Consider the following 17,454-nt stretch of genomic DNA (forward strand, 5'->3'; position numbering starts at 1 on the left):
ATTTTTTTAAATAAATAAATTAGGCTTAGTATGTTATCCGTATTGTTTTTATAATGTTTATTTTATTAATACATAAGGTGTGTTATCTATTAATATGATACAATTAAATGTAGGCTTTTTCTCTTTACAATGCACTGAAATATTTATAATATGATCAATTAATTGACACTAATAAGTTACAGAAACTTAGAAAAAAAGGTGTGTGACTATTAATTTTTGACGTTTTTGTGTGTGTTTTTAGTATGCATTTATGCAGCTATATAGTTCAATTTAAATCAATAGTGAGATTTAATAAAAAACGAATATAATGCAATTTTCCCAATATGTCATATGATGCTGTAAATTATATACAATTCTCTATATAATAATAATTAAAAAATGTGATAATGTATTTGTTAAGCCCTTTTTCTAAAACATCCAGAACAAAGTTCTTTACCATAGGGAACATTGACATAGAATAAAAATAAAAACATTAATAATGCCATCATTTTGAAATGAGGTGGAGAATAAACACACGAATGATGGGTTGGACTCATATACTATATATAAGGGTTTACTGCAAACTTTAAAGACAAGTATCATGTGAATAATAATAAGAAAGAGACTCTGAGCTGTTGGCTGAGTTTGATGAGCTTTCTGATCAACTAGATTTCCCGCAAAATCACAGAAAGCGAGAGCGGGTTGTATGTTATCTCCGGAGGTCAGCAGCCAATCACAGTGCTGGATTCTCTCAGTCCGCGTCCTATTGGCTGACAACTGACTCCTGCTCTGTTGTTCAGTACAAATTGAAGGAACCCAAACCGAGAATAAATTACACAAAGATAATAAATAATTTGATCCATAATACTCCAACCAGCTCCGATATAAAGCGTTATTTATAACAGTTTAATGCTGGAGAACCTCAGACATACAGAGGCTTGTTTTCTAGTAAACCATGCTAGCATTGCTAGCTAACTAGCCAGCGTCTCGTCGCCTCCTCCTCATCTTCATGGGTTCCTGCTGCTGAGTCTGCCAGGCTTGTGCTGGAGGCAGCGAGGCTAACCAATTAATGCCATCGGCCAGGGTGGGTTGTCTTTATTTATGCCCGACATTTAGGGCATGCCGATGTTATGATTTTTGATAATCATAGTGTGAAAACACGGATGAATACTTCGCTGGAATACCAAGCTAACTAACATGTTAGCATTGTGCTCTTACCCAAGCTAGTTAGCTCGACTGCTAACTCGAGTATTTGCCTACCGGCTAACATGTTGTATTGCCACCATTTGTTCTGTAATGATGAGTGTGTTAACATGTGCCGTCGTCTGACTCGCAGAACTCAGGTTATATTATGAGTGGGGCGAGTTGCAAAGCTAACGGCGCTGTGTACCCCGCCTCATCAGCAATGATGAATTCTGTGAAGAAGCCGAAGATGGAGCAGATTCAGGCCGACCATGAGCTGTTCCTGCAGGCCTTTGAAAGTGAGATTTCAACACTCCTCACTTTGTAATTTCACTTTTCTGTCTTGGTAACGCGAGAATAACTTTTCAGTGTATTCAATTAGCATTTTGTTACCTATTTATCTTTGCTGCTGCATATTTTGTTTACAAAAACTGCATTTGACTGACAGGCCTCCCTACTTGGCAGCCTTAAGGGAGCTCCAGATATTGATTATTTATTTTCTAACTAAATTAATTTCATTTTAGCTGTTCTAAGGGTGGCACTTAACAGACTGGAAGAAATAAATAGTTTATTATATTGTCAGTTTAACTTTGGCTGTTTTAGCTTATATACAGGTGGTGGACCTGTTAACACCCCTTATTTTGGCATGTGTAATCAACAATATGGATGACGTATTTAGATGCTGACTCAGGATGGGATTAGCAGCTTGTTGTTGTTGTTGTTGTTGGGCAGAAGCACTCTGTCAAAATGAGAGCAGCCCGTTTTTTATGCTTATGTTACAGATTTAAGTGGATTCCTGGTTAAACGTAACCAGGAAACATAGTAACGGCAGTGCGATATTTACCAAATATCATAATACCACTTTCTTTTTTTTCCAGAACCAACTCAGATATACAGATTCCTCCGCACAAGGAATTTGATTGCAGTGAGTGAATTACTGTACATATTATTAATTACCCATCGGACTAAAAGTTAGTGACTAATTAATGCTTTTTTGTACAATTTTCAGCCCATATTTATGCACAGGACGCTCACCTTCATGTCTCATCGAAACAGCCGATCAAATGTCAGAAGGTATAAACTCTGATGATGTTTTTTCAGTTATGACATATTAATAGAGTTCCTTTGTTTAATCCGATGTATGCTCTGTCACAGTTGTAATGTATTATTTCTGAACCTTTGTTACTTGTCATCTTTCCTCTTAGAAAAACATTCAAAGTGGATGATATGTTGCAGACTGTGGAGAAGATGAAGGTAGAGCAGGATTCTCCAAGGTAACAGAGCTCTACTGTACAAGCATTGTTGTGTCCCTTCCTAATGGTGTAGTATTTTCAAGGGACTTTAATTATTAGGGAAACTGTATTGACATAATTTACGAACATATGAGAATGAACATTCATGTTAATAGTATGAGTGCTTGATTTGACCTATTTTCACTTTCGTATTTTTCTCTTCAGTTTGTCTTCACATCTACAGCTAACATTCACTGGGTTCTTCCATAAGGATGGTGAGCAGGATTTTTACCGTGTTGTGAATTTGTTCAAAGGGATAACATAAATCAAATCAAAGTTGTGTTTTTTGTTTTGTTTGGACTCTAGTTATGCTCTGACAATCATGTGTGTTTCACTTTAATATTATGTTGTTGTGTATCTAAAAGGGATATAAGGACTGACACTGAACTGAACCTTTTCTCTCCTTACAGAAAAGCCATCTCAGAATTCAGAAAATGAACAAAATTCTGTGTCTTTAGAGGTACTACTTGTCAAAGTCTGCCATAAAAAACGCAAGGTAAAGTAACATATTAACACAGTCTCTCACTTGAGCAGCCAGTCATGTTGTCTTACTTACTCGTGCTGTTTGTTAAATTAAGTTTGGTTGTTTTTTCTTTCAGGATGTCAGCTGCCCCGTAAAGCAAGTGCCTACAGGTAAAAAGCAGGTGCCTTTGAATCCTGAGAGTAACCAAACCAAGCATGGCTCCTACCCCTCCTTACTCGTCTCCAGCAATGAGTTTGAGCCCAGCAACAGCCACATGGTCAAGTCTTACTCGCTCCTGTTCAGGGTGTCACGCACAGGAAGGAGGGATACCAATGGCCTGGTCAATGGAGAGGCCAACGAGAACATTGGTAGGAAATCCACATTGAAGTCTTTTGTTATCTGTTTTGACCAAGTACAGTTTGCATTGGGATGTTGTTATGAGATCATCATAAGGAGACGATTGCTAAATTTTCACTGCATTGCACAGCACAGCTCAACTCAACTCTTTTTTTTGGTTTTCCATTAGAAAAAGTTTGTGTTCTACGCCGTCCACCATTCCCCAAGAAAAGCTGCATTTAAAAAAAAAAAAGAAAATGCAATTTTTCAATCTGTGAAATGATCACTTCTAGGTCTGTCCTGTGGTGCCATTAGGCCCAAATATATTTTTTACCATAGACATTAATTTGGAAAGATTTATCTGTAAATCAGAAGATTATTATTTTTCTGTTAGCTAGTTGTAAAATGCACAAATGGCCGACGTTGGAGGTATTTTCTACCTCCCTTTATATCAGTAAGACTGAATATCTGGTAAGTGGAGTTAAGTGGAACCCTGGTGTGCTTGCTTTAAGGCCCCATAGCTGCAGAAAATCTGGGCAATTTCATTATTAAGTAGTTGAGCCATTTTGGCTTCTCACACCATTAAGCAACAATCATTAGGAAAAATGGGGGCCCGTCTCAAACGCTGTATTGGGGTCTATTTATACGTCCGTGGCTGAGCCGATACAAGGAGTTGGAGTTAACTCAGTGCCTACCACTGATTGTTGTTTTTTAAATGGCACGCACAATAAGCCATATACACTACCGTCCTATACTCTCATGCAGCATTGCTATTGCGATCATTATATATTCCCGCTTGTGCTTTTCCAGGGGCTGGTACCTGAAGTAAATCGGGCTGAGCCATGCAGTGTAAATCAAGCATATGCTAGAGGTGCCCAGTACGTCGACCGCGGGGGCAATGCTGGTAGATCGCGAGTCATTCATAAAAAAAAAAATCCAGCTCCGTTAAAATAGACATGATCCCTCCTCCCTTGGCCTCCCTGCCACTTCATTCAGGAGTTAATAACACGAAAAATCCAGACGAGATCCAGTGTTTCCCCTAGGATGGAGTCATAGCAACGGTGCTAAGGCACGTGGGCCCAGCATAATGTGAGAGCGGAGCGCGTGGAATTTTTTAGTGCGTGCGAAGTGCGCCCCGCCAATTTTGTTTCAATGTGTCAGCACAAGAAAGGCTCTTGAGGCCTAGTACCAGGGCCGGTTCTAGACAATTTGCTGCCCTAGGTGAGATTTTAGGCGACATTTTATATATAAAGAATAAATGAAAAATCTCAACAAAAGACATGAATTGGGGGTCGGACGTCACATCCTCTAGGGGGGTCCGGGGGTATGCCCCCCCGGGAAGATTTTTTTTTGAACATTTTACAGTAAAATGCTTCGATCTTGTGAACTTTGAGCACACAATTACATGCGGAGTTAACTCAATTATACAACATGGGTTAATGATTAAGAGGTAAATGAGTATTTATTTTTTGTTAAATTTTAGCTATTCTGTTTACAGTTCTGTCATCAGATATTTATACGATTTGTTAAAAAGTTGTTGTTTCTTTTGATGTGAAGATATGATTATTAATATAATAAAAATCAATGTTTATTTTGTCACAATTTGTTAAGTAATTTAATAATTTGTATTTTTGAATCAAGTATTCATCTTTATTGTCTTCATTGTTAGTTTCCACATGCCTAAAACAACCTCAAGCTAAATCTAAAAGTTGATGGCTAAATAAGAGCGTTTGAGAAATTGTGCAAGGCATACAGTAATAGTCTGAATAGTCGATTAATCGTTTCATTAATCGATAGATTAATCGATTATCAAATTAGTCGTTTTTTTGCAGCCCTATTGTAGTCCCATATCCCATGTATAAATAAAACGTGTTATTCAGCAACCCTTGCAATTTGGGATTTTATTTTTGGTTGGTAGACCTCGGTGAGCTGGCCATTTCAAAAGTAGCTCACCAGCCAAAAAAGTGTGGGCACCCTAGATGGATAGATGTAACTCAAATAATTGCTGGTTTATTATGAAATATCTCACACTACTTTTGTATTTTGTTTTCTTGTGCAAAGAAGTTACAGATGCACCTAGTAGAAAGAAAAGAAGTTCATCCCATAGAGAAGGAGAGACCACAGAGACCTTTGTTGCACAGATGACTGTTTTTGATAATGCCAAGGCACACAGGGGATAGGAGAAAAGAAGTTCATCCCATAGAGAAGGAGAGACCACAGAGACCTTTGTTGCACAGATGACTGTTTTTGATAAGAATAGGTAAGATTTAAGTTTTAAGATCACTGTTTTGTCGTTCCTTTGATTGTACCTTTTTTTATAAAGCATTGTTTTTAATCTGCAGGAGATTGCAGCTGTTGGATGGAGAGTACGAAGTGTCGATGCAAGGGATGGAGGACAGCCCTGTCAGCAAGAAGCGCGCTACGTGGGAAACCATTCTCGATGGAAAGGTGGGGGAGGTTTGTACATAACGTGTTTAAGGGTTTCCTCCTGTAAGCCTTCCTTTCTTGTCTTTGTTTTCCTCTTCACATCAACACATTGCTGACCATTACTCTTTATTACTGTCCTGCAGAAACGGCCACCATTTGAGACCTTTTCTCAGGGACCCACATTGCAGTTCATGTTGCGTTGGACAGGCGATGCTAGCGGAAAGTCCACTGCCCCAGTAGCAAAACCCCTTGCTACACGCAACTCCGACAGCTCCAGCCCCATGGAGACCAGAACCAGCAATCACCGAGCTGCCCTCATGAGTAAGTACATCAACAATGCAGGGTAGCTTGAACCTTATAAGATGAGGCTGAATTAGAATAATAGGAGGATATAAATATCATTGTCTGGAAATCACTTGAATTGCATTAAATATTATGTTTCTATTTAGAACAAGGGGCAAAACACATCTGTCTATATATGATGAATGATGGGAAGAATAGTACATAGTGAACATGTCTGCCTTATTCCAAATGCTTCTAGATAATACCAAGCAAAGGCCTCAATAAAATCTATTTATTTCAGTCAAGATTCTCTGAAAAAAGCCAAATGGATCATGGTTTTAGATTTTTCCGCCCAATGTGGGATGGTTTATTTCTAACTGAATCTGGCAGTAGGCTGCCAGCAAGTCATTGCTGTTGAGTCTGTGCAATATTTACTTGACTATGTAACTGCTGGCAAATTAAAAAGGCTCTAAGTCAGTAGAAGTCATGCACGAAGTCTGTGTATATTAGTATCAAACAAATTGTGTGCCTACTGTTTACGAGCTATGGGAATTCATTGATGCATTGGTAAACAACTAGTTTGAAAAATACAGCAGAATTCTATGTTATACTGTTTCTAATTATAAACTAAGAGGATATGTATATTAGGGTCTCAAAGATTTGAAATGGCGTCAAGGATCTCTTTAGCACTGGTCATTAATGAAGCCACAGAGAAACATTAATTCAACAGCAGAGGAATTTGTTTCTAATATCCCTCACTGTTGCATCCCATGAGAAACATTAAAAAAGAAAAGTTTCCCCTCTAATTAAACTGAACTTAACAACGGTTGTGGAATGAAAGCAAAAAGCAGCCAAATATTGCATGGTCAATGGTCATGTTATCTGTTCGACGTGTAATAAACCAGTTAAATCACCTATTGTTTAAAAAGCAATAACGTTAACATGAAGATGAAACCTGCTATGTTGTGTATTAAGTGTTTGGGAAATGTGTGCTTGTTTGTCTCAGTTTAAATGTGTGAAATCAAAGTGATGATTTGGCGATTGTCCAAAGAAGTAACCTGTTCATCTGTTCCCGTCAGCAGTGAAAGAGTCAGTGTGCACAGACATTCAGACGAGGAAAGAGCAGGTCCTGTGTGAGCCGCGGCAGAAGCTACGTATATTTTATCAGGTACACCACAACACAGTAAGAAACACAACTGGGCCTGGGACACTGATTAACAAGAGTCTTTTGGTGAGGTTGCTCAAAATGTACGTATAATGTCACATGTTTGGAATTACTGTCACATTTTGAGAGTTGAACTGGTTTATAAATGTACATCAAGACTAGTACAATGTTCATAAATGTAGCCAAAAAACACGTTTCACTGTTCAGACCCTGTGTGTCACTCAGTCTATGGTCTGTGTAGCAAAATGTGACAGTAACGCTGATGTTATGCTAGAATAGAATAGAATCATCCATTTACATCTGATGGAACCTGAGCCTCTTGTTCACCTTGTAACTAATGCAATATATCCATGTTTAGTTCTTGTACAACAATAACACAAGGCAGCAAACTGAAGCGAGAGATGACCTTCACTGTCCCTGGTGTACCCTGAACTGCAGCAAACTCTACAGCCTGCTCAAACACCTCAAAATGTCCCACTCGCGCTTCATCTTCAACTACGTGGTAAGAAACCCAATGTGTTTGTTTGTAGGTGTGTGTGTGTGGTTGTTGCTCATCTTAACAAGACGCCACCTGATTTGTAGCTACGTTTAAGTTAGGCCTGTCACGATTGTGGATGGAATTCTAATCCTCTTGAGGGAAACTGATAAATGATTCTTTGATAACGTTTGTCTTTTGTTGTGTTTAATAAAGAAAGTCAAAACACAAGTGAAATCGATCTCAAATGCAGGGACAGAACAACTTAATCTTCAAAGGATAAAGAGGTTCTGTACCCAGAATACAGTAACAGTCACACTATATATTCATGAAAGGAAGCAGCCAACTAGTCCCACCCATAAACTACCTTAGGCTTTTCTAAACACCCCCACCATTACACCATAAAACCCCCAGTCCTTTAACCATTTGCAAAAATCTCTTTTACCCCCCGTGGAATGTCAGTCCTTAACATATGTCTGTTACACAAGTACAAGACAAACAAATACAATTTAACAGAGTACATAATATATGCTTATATGTGATGATATGATCATTTGACACAACAACGATAACTACTTTGGTCTGACTATATATTGTCCCAGCAGTAATTGCAGGTCGTTACACATATATAGCCACAATAAGAAAAATGTGCTAGACCAATAAAGTTAAAAAATATATAACATTATTAGCCATGTAGGTTACTATTGATGTGTCTACTGAGTAACTTGGGCCACATTGTAAAGGCTCCTCAAATCTGCATCTTTACTAGGTTTTTGTTTCAATAAATAACTCCTATTGGCCTGCCAGGTAGTGAGACTACCCTCACATAATTCATTTTTGAATACAGACATGGGAGACTGCCCTGTATCCTCTCTCTGTAATCTGCCTTGCAGCTTAATTCTGAGCTATTTACAGTTTAAACAGATCTGTTGTCTGCACCTGACTGCAGGGCAGTATCACGGTCAGATAAACAAGGGGTTTAGGAAAACTATTATACCTACTTTTTTATAATGGCAGCTCAACGCTCCTTTTTCTTACCCTCTCTACTCTCTTACAAAGCTGTCTTCCCTAGGGAACCCTTGTTTCTCTGTCTGAACAGCACTTTAATCCAAAGCACAGTGTGGCTTTCCCTTAAGTGAGAAATCACGTGTATAACAATGATAACCTGCCCCTAATTTTAAAGCAAATTTCTTTAAGAGTTTCACTGATGTTCCTTTTTCTTTTTGTACTTGTTTTTTTTTCTGCAGCCTCACCCCAAAGGAGCGCGGATAGACGTGTCCATCAATGAGAGCTATGACGGCTCATACGTTGGCAACCCTCAGGACATCCACAGCCAGCCCGGCTTCGCTTTCAGCCGCAACGGCCCCGTTAAGAGGACGGCTGTAACTCACATACTGGTTTGCAGGTAAACTTGTGACCTCCGTTCAGAAGCAGTGTTTAAATTGAACTCAAATTGGACAATGCAATTAACTTATCAGTTAAATCTGATTTTCACAGTCTGGTTGAGTTAGTAATTCATTAAATTAACATCAAGGAGCTTTCATCAGCAGGGAGCCCGCTCAAAACAGACTAACGGCCCGTCCACACACAGGCATGAAAAAAATCTTTCAAAGCTTCGCCCATTCACTTGAATGGGGTGACGTAGAAGATTTTTAATCTTCGCCGAACTGCATTGTGGGGAGCGCATGGCTTTGCAAGCATCGTGAGCATCAAAAGTTGAGCAATGTTCAACTTTTGATGCTTTCGAAGCTGGCATCAGCCAATCAAATCCCGTTTATGCAAATCCCGCCAGTACAAGCGCTAGCCAATCAAACCGCGTGTATGCAGATACCGCAGGTCTTTTCCATATGTCATAAAATGGAGGATAAATTAATCATCGCTGTAGGAAATGTCCCGGTCCTTTACGACTGCTCTCTGTTCACCTACCGGGAGCTAAACCGGAGGAACCAGGCATGGAGGGAGGTGGCAGAGACAGTTGGTGAAACTGGTAGGTTTTCCCCCGGTTTGCGGAGTTTATATCCAGTTTACTTCGTTTTAACATTGAATGGACGGCTTTGTATGCCGGGGGCGGGAGATTCCTGGGAGATTCCTGATTGGTTGTTGGTCGCCTTAGGCGCGTGAAATCGCCAAGCTTCAGACACGCCCAGCATCAAGATTTTTCAAGATGTTTTTCATGCCTGTGTGTGGACGGGCCGTAAGACAAAGAGATTGTGGCAGTATTCCGTATCAGCATATGTAATATCTAATAAAGGAGAGAGTATTACAAAAATATGCTTTCTCTCTCCTGTCCACTAGGCCCAAAAGGATCAAAGCGAGTCTGTCAGAGTTCCTTGAGACTGAGGACGGAGAGTTGGAGCAGCAGAGGACTTATGTCAGCGGACACAACCGCCTGTACTTCCACAGTGATAGCTGCATGCCCCTGCGGCCCCAGGAGATGGATGAGGACAGCGAGGACGAGAGGGATCCAGACTGGCTCCGAGAGAAGACTGCCACGGTGAGGAGCCATTACTCATCTGCTGTTTGGTTTCTGGCCTCACTGTTGAACTGGGTGTACACACACACTTTAAGCTCAATTTCCCACAAAGAAAAACAAACTTATGATCTCACCTTGGCTGAGTCTTTACACCTGTGTATAATTACCCAGTTGTTCTTGATTAGGGGTAGGGATGGGTGGTGTTACCGTTTTATCCCCGTGTCACGTTCTGCCACGTTTAGGTTTATTGTCATTTGATTTAGATTGACAACAACATTAATTTTTTGTAACAATTTCATAAAAAAGGTTTGTCTGAGTGTTTTGGAGGTTCATACTGAGTGAATATAGATTTTGGTTTCGGATTACCATGGCAACAAAGAGTCAAAGCATTTGGCTCAGTCCTTCTTCCCATAAATAACTTAAAGATGCTCAGAGCAACAACTATTGAACAACACAGAACACATCTTCAGCTTGCTCTAACACCCGTACACAATTATATATTTTAGTATTGATTCCCTGATTCTGCTAATATTGCTTTTTAAAGTTGTTCCATTGCTCTCATGGCCAATTGTCATTAGAATGTGTTTATGTGAGTATTTGTCGAGATAACAGCGAAGGTTTTAACAAACAATAAATTACACTGCGAATAACCATGGTGCATGGTAGTTAGTCATCAGTGTTTTTGCATCACCCTAATCTCACATCTTTTCTTACCTGCAGCAACTGGATGAGTTCACAGATGTCAATGAAGGAGAGAAAGAAGTGATGAAGTTGTGGAATCTGCACGTCATGAAGTATGGGTACGTGGGAGACATTACTGCATCTTCATGAAGTATTCCTTAAAGGTCACCTATTATGCTAAATCCACTTTTTCACGTCTTTTATACATCAACATGTGTCCCCTCTGTGTAAAGAGATTCTGAAAGTTTCAGGAAAAAATATTGGCTCACTTTTTGTCCTGATCCATTTATATAAAAACCTATCTGAAAATGAGCTGATCAGATTTTGGCCACTTTATGTCACAATGTTTTTTGGCTTGTGTAACCATTAGCCAATCACCAACCAAGGTAACACCCGCCCACCATATCAACTGAATCTCCTCCGAGAGCCATGTTTTGTATATAACTGAGAACTATAATATATTGATGAAAAACAGTATAATAGGGGACCTTTAAGCTTTAAGCAATATAATCGTTGGTTAATGTGTATAATTATGAATGTTAATCTTGACAGATAACTTTTTGTTTAGTCACATATACAGTAGGACTAATCTTTGCAGCTCTACTCTTGTTTAGAGTTCCTCTTTTCTCCAGTTTCATAGCAGATAACCAGATGAATCAGGCTATCCTACATTTCGCGGAAAACAATGGAGCTCACATAATCCGCCGCAAACTCTGCCGCAACTTCCTCCTGCATCTAGTCAGCATGCATGACTTCAACCTGGTGAGCACAGCCACCATCGACCATGCCATGGCCCGCCTGAAACAGATCCAGGAGGAGCTTCCAGACACAGAGGAGGAGGAGGCGCAGCCGGGCCAGAGTCTGGTACCAGCAGCAGCCTGCAACGGCACCGTCACCCCCTCCACCGCAGGGAAACTGGGCAAGAGGACAAAAAGCACACTTACAGACTGATGAAGGATGGATGGATCAACGATTCTCGTATTGTTTTTTGTTTTTTTCGTTTCATCCTGAATGAACATTTCCAACTCTATGGTGCTTAGATAGGTGGCAGAAGTGGTCAGCAGAGGATCTGACCACAAGCAGACCAGTACACAAGGTAAACAAGTTTTGGGAACTTGTGAACTGAACCAAATATGAACAATTTAAAAAAAAAAAGAAGAAAAAAAAAGTGAATCACCCACATCTACACAAACCAAGATGATGAGGAATGTGAGTTGAACCTACTTAATGTGTAGGAGCCATTGAACTATCTGCCTTTGGGTGAGAGAGTGAACAAACGGTCTGATGTGGCGCGACTGCCTATGGTATGTGATCGACAACTGTATCATGACTACAGTTAAAAAATGTACTGGTAACATTGTCACTCTTAATTATTTGTACACATACACAATAACCTTGTTGAGAACTTATCATTTTAGCTGATTATTTTAGCACTTGGTGTTTGTATTTAGAGAGTTTACCTTGACATTGTTTCCTCTTTTTTTATTCCTGCTGCACCAAATGTTAAATGCAGCTTTCCCAGTGTCATCAGTGGAGACACTTTCGGGCTCCAATTTCACTGTTGTGAATGAGACTTCCTTTTAAGGGTCTGACAGTTACAGTCCAAGTCCACAGTATTGGCACCAAGTTATAGATTATATAAAGCCTGTAGAGCTTGTTAGGAACCCAATGGTTGCAATGACAATAGTACTGTACTGTACTGTAAGCATTGGGATCTGGAACCACATTCAATTATGGTTTGGGTCCATGCGAAAACTCCTACTTCATCACCCCTAAGCCTTTCGGCCTGCATTGATAACAGCTAAAGGAAAGCCAGGGAAATCACTGTTTCTGAATATTTTATTTACGTAAAACAACCAGCAGCACATCATCCCATTTATCATGCATAGCTTTCAAGATAAAAGTGATCAACTTTTTCTGATTGCCTGTAGTTTGTTTTCACTTTGAGGTTTCAACATGTTTCATTTTCTTTCAACATGAATGTCGGAAGCTATTGATAGAAACGTAATCTCATCAAATGTTTAACTCTGTCCCGGTATGAATCGAATAATTAACAGATATCAGTTTTTCTTTCAACGCGATATGCTCTTTATTGGATGTATGGTTTTCAGATCCAAATCAGTTTTATGTCCCGTTGGGTGCAATTTATGCCAAAGGGGAATATTTCATCAGTCTTTTAGTTCTGCATATTATTTAGCATATTTTCTCTTGTTCATTCCACAACATAAAAAGCAGCTGCAGTTGTGTTTTCTTGTGTGCACCTAAATTGGTGCACATCAACACTCATTCGTTCAACAGACATCTCTTTTCTGGCTGTATGGGACATCTAAATTGACAATACTCCTCATTTCATGGAAGGTTTCTGTTTTCATCTGAAATATTCACCATTTTATGTAAAAAAAAAAAATGTACACTCTGGTTAGGGGGACTTTTATATTTAAAGAAATAAAATACATTTGACCTTATTCATGGCTGTCATGTTTGAGTGATTTATGGACACTAGTCATTATTACATTCTATCATGGACTGGCAATTCCAGTTGAATAATAACTCAATTTGAATCTGCGTGGACCTTGGAAAATAAAGGACATACTGTATATGTTATAATATAAAGAATTACATGTGTTATTAATTGCATAGCTGTCTTTAGAGAGAAATTACCAGCTGCATATTATGTTAGGTCTTTTAGGTGATATAATTCAGACCTGCAAAACAGTTGGCTTTTCTTAACTTGAAAGTCACTTTTTTCTTGAACTTTTGACCACATTGTCAGACCACATAGCTGAATGTAGTTTGGTCAATCATTTTTAGTCAATAAGCTTTAAAGATCAGACCCCTTTTTAAAATGAATGTTCAAACAAGGCAACATTGGATATGTATAACAAGTCAACTTTGCATCTCCAGTGAATATCAAAGGAAAAAGGTTACCCATCATTCTGACCTTGCAAATTTCCCAGATACATTAGGTGTATCCAGAGAAAGCTTATTTTCTAAAGGGAAGAAATATTCCATATTGCAAGTTGTTATGCTGTGCCTGCAGTTTCCAAAAAGTGTCAATAAATATTTCCCCTGACCTCTTGACACTCCAAAGCCATACTTTTAATCAAGCTACTGTGAAGGAAAGGGAGTGTGCTCCATTGTCCACCGTCTGGCTGTAATGAACATTTTTAGGTGGCTCTCACACGTTCATGTGCTTTAAATTGCGTTCAAGGCAGAGACTAGGTTCATATAAGAGAGTAACATGTTCTTTTGGCCAAAGCTGCCACTGTCCCACCTAGTTAGACTTTCTTTATTTGTCTCGTGATTTTTTTAATAATAAATAACAAATAAGCAGTGAGTTTATTTTTCAAGGGACTCACTCTTCAAATATAGAGCCTTTTAGACATTGTGGCAAGCTATTTTATTTTATTAATAATTTGTATAGCACCCTCCATCCAAGAAATGCAGCACGAAGCGCTTTACAAAAACGAAAGATTAATAAAAACACATCAATAATAAGTTATCTTCAACTTTTTTATATCTCTGTAAAGGCAAAAATACACGATCTACACAGAAGTACAATATCTGGTGACAACAGCGGGAAAGAGCTACCACTCTGCAATGAATTCCGAGGAAGAGTATTTGAGATGGGATTTTCGACGAACATCTGTATCTTACACCAATTTCACCAAGTATTGTTTATGTATTTAAGTCCGCAGTTTGTAACAACATTTAGGCGTATGTGATGCGAAACTCAAACTATGTCCCTATGTATGCATCATGAGTTTGGTAGCCTCGCTAAACTAAACGAGAGCCTCCTCATTGTTTGTATGAACACGATCTTTGGTTATATCATACCGTCTCGCGCACGTTTTAAACGTCACTTCAGGGTAGTTGGGATGTTTCTGGATTCAAATCAGAAGTTTGTTTTATTTTTGGCTTTTTCAATTCCCTGCTACAATGAATTAAGGTACTGTGGAGCAGATGAATGGGAGTCGGAGGAGTGAACTATTTAGTTCGCTCGCTTGGTTAGTGTAGCAATTTGTCGTTAGCATAATGCCAAGAGTCTTTGAATTAGGAGTACGATGCGAAACAAACTCAAGCGGAGCAACAAATGTAAAGATGCTCCGTGTCCGAGTAGAGAGCAGCCGAGAACAGCCGAGGTGATAAGGTTGGTGTTGTCAGACTCGAGTTGTTCCTATGATGAAACATCACCAGAGAGAGATTCAGCCTCGCTGGCTGCAGGAGACACACATGTTGCTCCTGCAGGCATCTCCACCACACAAGTTAAACCACTTCAGGAGCAGGGGAAGACTTTTTGCCCAAAATACGTTAAAATTGCACCAATTTTCTTACGTACAACTAAGCAAAGCCAGAGTAAACGGAGCCGGGAAGTGAAACTGGATCAGCCTGAAGACAAGGTGCAGCAATTAGTGCTCCCTGATGTGCAGCTGGGGAAAAGTCAGCAGCATGCATCACCTACAGAGAGAAAGAGATCCTGGAGAGCACAGCTGTCAGCCTCAGCTCTGCACATCTGCATGGAGGAAATCCAAACCTCCAACCCAGCGTTATCAGTGCAATCAGTGTTCAATACTTTGCAGAAGAAAGCGAGTGAGAAGCTGCCGAATGTGGGATCCACAGGTTAGATTGAGTCACAGTCTTTTATGTTGAGTGTGCTTTCAATTGATGATTTAGTTTAGTTTATGCATTCAAAAAGTAAGTTAAAGCTTGATTTTCTTCAACTGAACTTCTGCTCTTCTTTCCGAAGCAGAAAGTTCTCGTCAAATCCACTTAACTGAGAAGAGAAAACGGGTAAATCAAAACTCTGAGAGGGTGTTCAAACGTCTGAGGTCTAATGTCACAGAAGAGGATACCGTTGGTATGGGTCACTGTCCCGTGTCAACACATTTTATCCAGGAATATCCTGTCCCATTGGTCCAACAGCAGCGCAGAAGCAACAAGCTCAGTCGTACTCACAGGCTGAGGCAGCAATGTGGGGGCCCAGCAGGCCTGGTGAACCACTGTGAGCCCCTTCCTCTACTGATAAATCAATCAGAGTCTTGCATCCAGCCAATCAAAACCTCTGACATCCTTCAAAAAGGTAAACCTGTCAAACTATGATTGGTTTATGACATGTTTCATGCCCTCTAATAGCACACACACATAACATTTCCTCCCTTTCGTTTGTCTAGATTCCAGTTTTGAGGATGTTCTCTGGACAGACAAATACAGTCCTCAGCATATAAGTGAAGTCATTGGGAACTCCGCCTCTGTGAATAAACTACAAAGGTTGGTTTTATACAATACGCCCCCTCAGACTTTACTGATATTGTAGTAGAAAAACACGTGAGGGCATAATCTTTTCATTTGTTGTGTGTTTTTATTGAATTCAGTTGGTTAAAGAAATGGAAACTAAGAGCTGACTGTGATGAGAGGAGAAAAATGGAGGAGAAGAAGCAAGAAGATAATAGCAATGGTATGAGCTGGTATTTATCACATTTGCTCTTGTATCTCAGGGTTAAACTTTTAACATGGTCAATTTGGCATATTCAAATGTTTAGTATAGCAACAAATTGGTGACAAGCTTGCTTATAATGTGCACGTGACTTTTAATGACTCAGGATATTATAGAACTTTCCATGTGTGGGGTTATTTGGTTGGAAAATTCATGCCTGTCCTCCTGTGCAGACTCATGGGACTGTGGAGACTTCCAGGGTGAGGGGGGGGCCGAGGGCGACCGAGAGGAGCCGCTCTGCAACACCATGCTGATCACCGGACCTCCAGGGGTGGGAAAGACCGCCTCGGTGTACGCCTGCGCCCAGGAGCTTGGCTTCAAGGTTGGGTTCAAACTGGGTCAATATCTTTGTATCTCTTCTGCCAAATGATGATCATCTACAATATCCATATACATATCTTAAATATAATCATGCATGCCAAAAAATGTGCTATTCATTTCCACCAATAATTGATGCCTGGTAGGGTTGAAAATCTCCGTTTCTGCTCACCTCTTTGAACAACTGTGTTAACAAAAATGTCATCCAAAAAATACAGTAAGAGAAGACTTAGAAGAATACAAAAATATTTAAAAGGATAATATGAACAGTTTGTTAATGACTAAATAAACTGTTTCATAATCAGTGAGATCTGAGGTTATTCCACTGACTGTTCACCAATTTAAAGCAAGTTGACCAATTCAACTGGCTATGTAACCTAACTAAGAGGAATTCGACTTTATTTCATCTTTCATTTCCAAACAAAGGTGTTTGAGGTGAACTGCTCCTCCCAGCGCAGTGGCCGCCATGTTCTGTCCCAGCTGAAGGAAGCTACCCAGTCCCATCTAGTGGAGATGCCAGGGAAGGGCCCACCGAAACCAACCTACTTCAACAACTACAGCATCAACAGCTGCCCTCCTAGACCTGACACTTTACCTGGTGAGAATACACAGTGCGTTCTGAAGTCCAGATAAACATAATAATCAAGAAAGTTTTTTTGTAAGAAAGTGATGGTGCTGGATTTAAGGGTCACCTATTGTGTCTTTTATACGTTATTATGTGTCCCCTCTGTGTAAAGAGATTCTGAACGTGTCAGGAAAAAAGATTTGCTCTCTTTTTGTCTTGATCCATCTGAAAATGAGCTGATCAGATTTAGGCCACTTTATGATGTCATAACGTTTTGGCTTGTGTAACCATTAGCCAATAACCAACCATTAGCCAATAACCC

General features: G+C 39.7%; 2 protein-coding genes across 7 annotated transcripts in view; both read left to right on the forward strand.

Annotated features, from left to right (window-relative positions):
• Nucleotides 1–749: 749 nt before the first annotated feature.
• suz12b (SUZ12 polycomb repressive complex 2 subunit b) lies at nt 750–13,234 on the forward strand. 6 transcript variants are annotated; one of them, XM_010774103.1, is made up of 18 exons: nt 750–1,063; nt 1,316–1,460; nt 2,040–2,086; nt 2,171–2,235; nt 2,367–2,435; nt 2,619–2,668; nt 2,864–2,949; nt 3,053–3,284; nt 5,314–5,393; nt 5,490–5,512; nt 5,595–5,709; nt 5,823–6,000; nt 7,041–7,129; nt 7,485–7,628; nt 8,849–9,006; nt 9,897–10,095; nt 10,795–10,874; nt 11,370–13,234. In XM_010774103.1, the coding sequence occupies exons 1-18, from the start codon at nt 1,049–1,051 to the stop codon at nt 11,704–11,706; spliced, it is 2,112 nt and encodes a 703-aa protein (XP_010772405.1). In that variant the 5' UTR covers nt 750–1,048; the 3' UTR covers nt 11,707–13,234. The 6 variants fall into 6 exon arrangements, with proteins under 6 accessions (XP_010772405.1, XP_010772408.1, XP_010772406.1 ...); XM_010774106.1 differs by having other exon boundaries at nt 11,388–13,234; XM_010774104.1 differs by having other exon boundaries at nt 7,044–7,129.
• A 1,372-nt stretch (nt 13,235–14,606) lies between these two features.
• Nucleotides 14,607–17,454, forward strand: part of atad5b (ATPase family AAA domain containing 5b) — a 7,818-nt gene continuing 4,970 nt past the window's right edge. Inside the window, exons 1-6 of the mRNA XM_010774110.1 lie at nt 14,607–15,375; nt 15,506–15,835; nt 15,927–16,023; nt 16,128–16,210; nt 16,423–16,571; nt 16,994–17,165. Coding sequence (XP_010772412.1) covers nt 14,820–15,375; nt 15,506–15,835; nt 15,927–16,023; nt 16,128–16,210; nt 16,423–16,571; nt 16,994–17,165 — 1,387 coding nt within the window. The 5' untranslated portion in view covers nt 14,607–14,819. The remainder of the gene's footprint in view (nt 15,376–15,505; nt 15,836–15,926; nt 16,024–16,127; nt 16,211–16,422; nt 16,572–16,993; nt 17,166–17,454) is intronic.

This window comes from Notothenia coriiceps, unplaced genomic scaffold (assembly GCF_000735185.1).
Source record: "Notothenia coriiceps isolate Sejong01 unplaced genomic scaffold, NC01 NC01_scaffold00013590, whole genome shotgun sequence".
Classification (NCBI taxonomy): Eukaryota; Metazoa; Chordata; class Actinopteri; order Perciformes; family Nototheniidae; genus Notothenia; species Notothenia coriiceps.